This window comes from Propithecus coquereli, unplaced genomic scaffold, assembly GCF_000956105.1.
Source record: "Propithecus coquereli isolate 6110/MARCELLA unplaced genomic scaffold, Pcoq_1.0 Scaffold27, whole genome shotgun sequence".
NCBI classification, from domain to species: domain Eukaryota; kingdom Metazoa; phylum Chordata; class Mammalia; order Primates; family Indriidae; genus Propithecus; species Propithecus coquereli.
The window spans coordinates 2,190,073-2,191,972 of NW_012148285.1; the positions used below are offsets into that span (position 1 = coordinate 2,190,073).

Below are 1,900 nucleotides of genomic sequence, written 5' to 3' on the forward strand. Positions count from 1 at the left end.
AGCCACCCACCCATCCATCCACTCATCTACCCATCCATTCATTTACCCAGCCAACCATCCAACCATCCATCCGTGCATCCTTCCCCATGCTCAAAAATACTTATGCTGGGTCTGTCATTGTGCTAGCCACTGAGCATGTGAATTGAGCCCTTCTGCATTTCTCACATGAGCTCCTTCAGATTCCTGTTCTGCTTCAGGGCATCTGCCATCCGCTGGGCTCCCACGGGCCCGATGGTGTTCTTCTGCAGGCTGTGTGAGGAGAGAGGCGTCCTTCAGCAAAGCTGGCCACAGCCATTCCCAGACCAAGGACAGTCTGGGTTCAAGGTCAGAGGTAACCAGGGTGCCCTCTCCATTTATCACAGCAGGGTGGCAGGGATCTCCTGGAAGGGTCTGGACTGTTGCCAGAGTGATGCTGGTGGGCCGACATTATTACGTAGAAGAGTCAGTGGCCAGGCAGCTGGAGCCCCCTTGTGAGGGCTGGAGAGCAGAGCTCAGCGGGTGAGGTGATGCCCAGCAACCTCCCAAGTGGGGGCTTCCCTGGACAAGTCCCGCAGGCCCCTCACCCAACAATCTGCCTCCCGTCCAGACCAGCCAGCGGCCTGCCTCCACCATGAGACCCTAGGGACACCCACCGCTTCGGTTCCTCTTCTCAAAAGCTACTTCCTCTTATATGCAATCTGGTGGAGGGAGATGTTGCCTGGGAACCCCTGTTCTCATCCTAGCACAGACAGGGCAGGGCCTCTCCTGTGCGAGGCTAAATGTAAATCTAAAAAAAATGTAATTTTCCCTGGTTCCAAAAAGGACAGAGACGCCCCCCCACACACACACCTTTTCTTAGAATATTTCCTTGAGAAAACTTGAGATTACAGATCCTTCCTCTGTCCCTTTGAGATGCATGTAAATCTTTTTAAAAAGCTAAATCATCCTCTTGCCAGTTTCACAGCCAGGAATGTCTCTTGTAAGAGACTTGGAGCCATCTCTTTGAAATGTCAGGGAAAGACAGAGTCCCCGTCTCCCTGCCTCTGTGGAAATTAACTAGTTACGTACCTGCATGTCATAAAGATACGAGAAGTTTTATTTTTCCTTTGGATAAAAGGAAGAAAGGAACACAGATGGCCACCCGAATTATCAGGTGAATTTAGGATGAACTATGTACGACAAACGGTGCTGCCAGGTCCTCTTGCTTGAGGACAGTTGTCCTTTATCTTGAGAATGCCTGTGGGATGGGCTGTGTCCACTTGGCTATAGAAAGGGTGAGATTTCTTTCTGTCTCTGCAGTCTCGTGGGCAGGTTGCCTGTGAGACACGTTCAGTCAGTTTAATGCTTATTCAATACCAACACTGTCGTGTTCTTTCCTATGTTTGTGGAGAGGATCTTCTGGCTTAGCAAGAGGTTTTATTTTTAATTATTTCCCCAACACCTATTCTCTGGAAAAGCAGTAAGCATCAGGTTTGCAAGCGGCCATCCAGATGGATCAGAAAGCCTTAGAGCCTCGGCACATCCATTCTTCCTTGCAGGAAACAGGCAGAGAGGCCCTTGGGGGAGGCGAGAAAGGTGCGAGAATGGGAGGCGAGGAGGCGAGAGGAGGTACGTCCACTCACTGCAGCACAGAGAGGGTCAGGTTGGAGACCAAGGCCTCAGCCATGGACCCGGCACCGTCCTCCCTGATCGTGTTGCTCTGGAGGCTGCAGAGGCAAGAAGTGGTGCACTCAGAGGTGGCCTGAACGCCACCACCATGTGCCCCAGAGGCCCAGCGGGGACAGCAGCTGACCACGGTGAGCAGGGGTTCTGACTGCTATGTGCCCTCACTGCCAACCACGAAGGGAGAACCGTTGGCCCTTCCCGCCACTGCCCAGGGCTTAGATTTTTCCCTGGGTTTCTAAGCACTTGCCTGACAACT

General features: G+C 52.4%; 1 protein-coding gene across 4 annotated transcripts in view; it reads right to left on the bottom strand.

The window, feature by feature from the left end:
• NLRC3 (NLR family, CARD domain containing 3) overlaps positions 1-1,900 on the bottom strand; it is a 19,806-nt gene that overhangs the window by 8,442 nt on the left and 9,464 nt on the right. For 3 of the 4 annotated variants that reach the window (XM_012647591.1, XM_012647590.1, XM_012647589.1), the window contains exon 8: positions 166-249. In XM_012647591.1, coding sequence (XP_012503045.1) covers positions 166-249 — 84 coding nt within the window. Of the gene's footprint in view, positions 1-165; positions 250-1,601; positions 1,686-1,900 lie in introns of all 4 variants that reach the window. The other variant, XM_012647592.1, reaches the window with a different exon arrangement.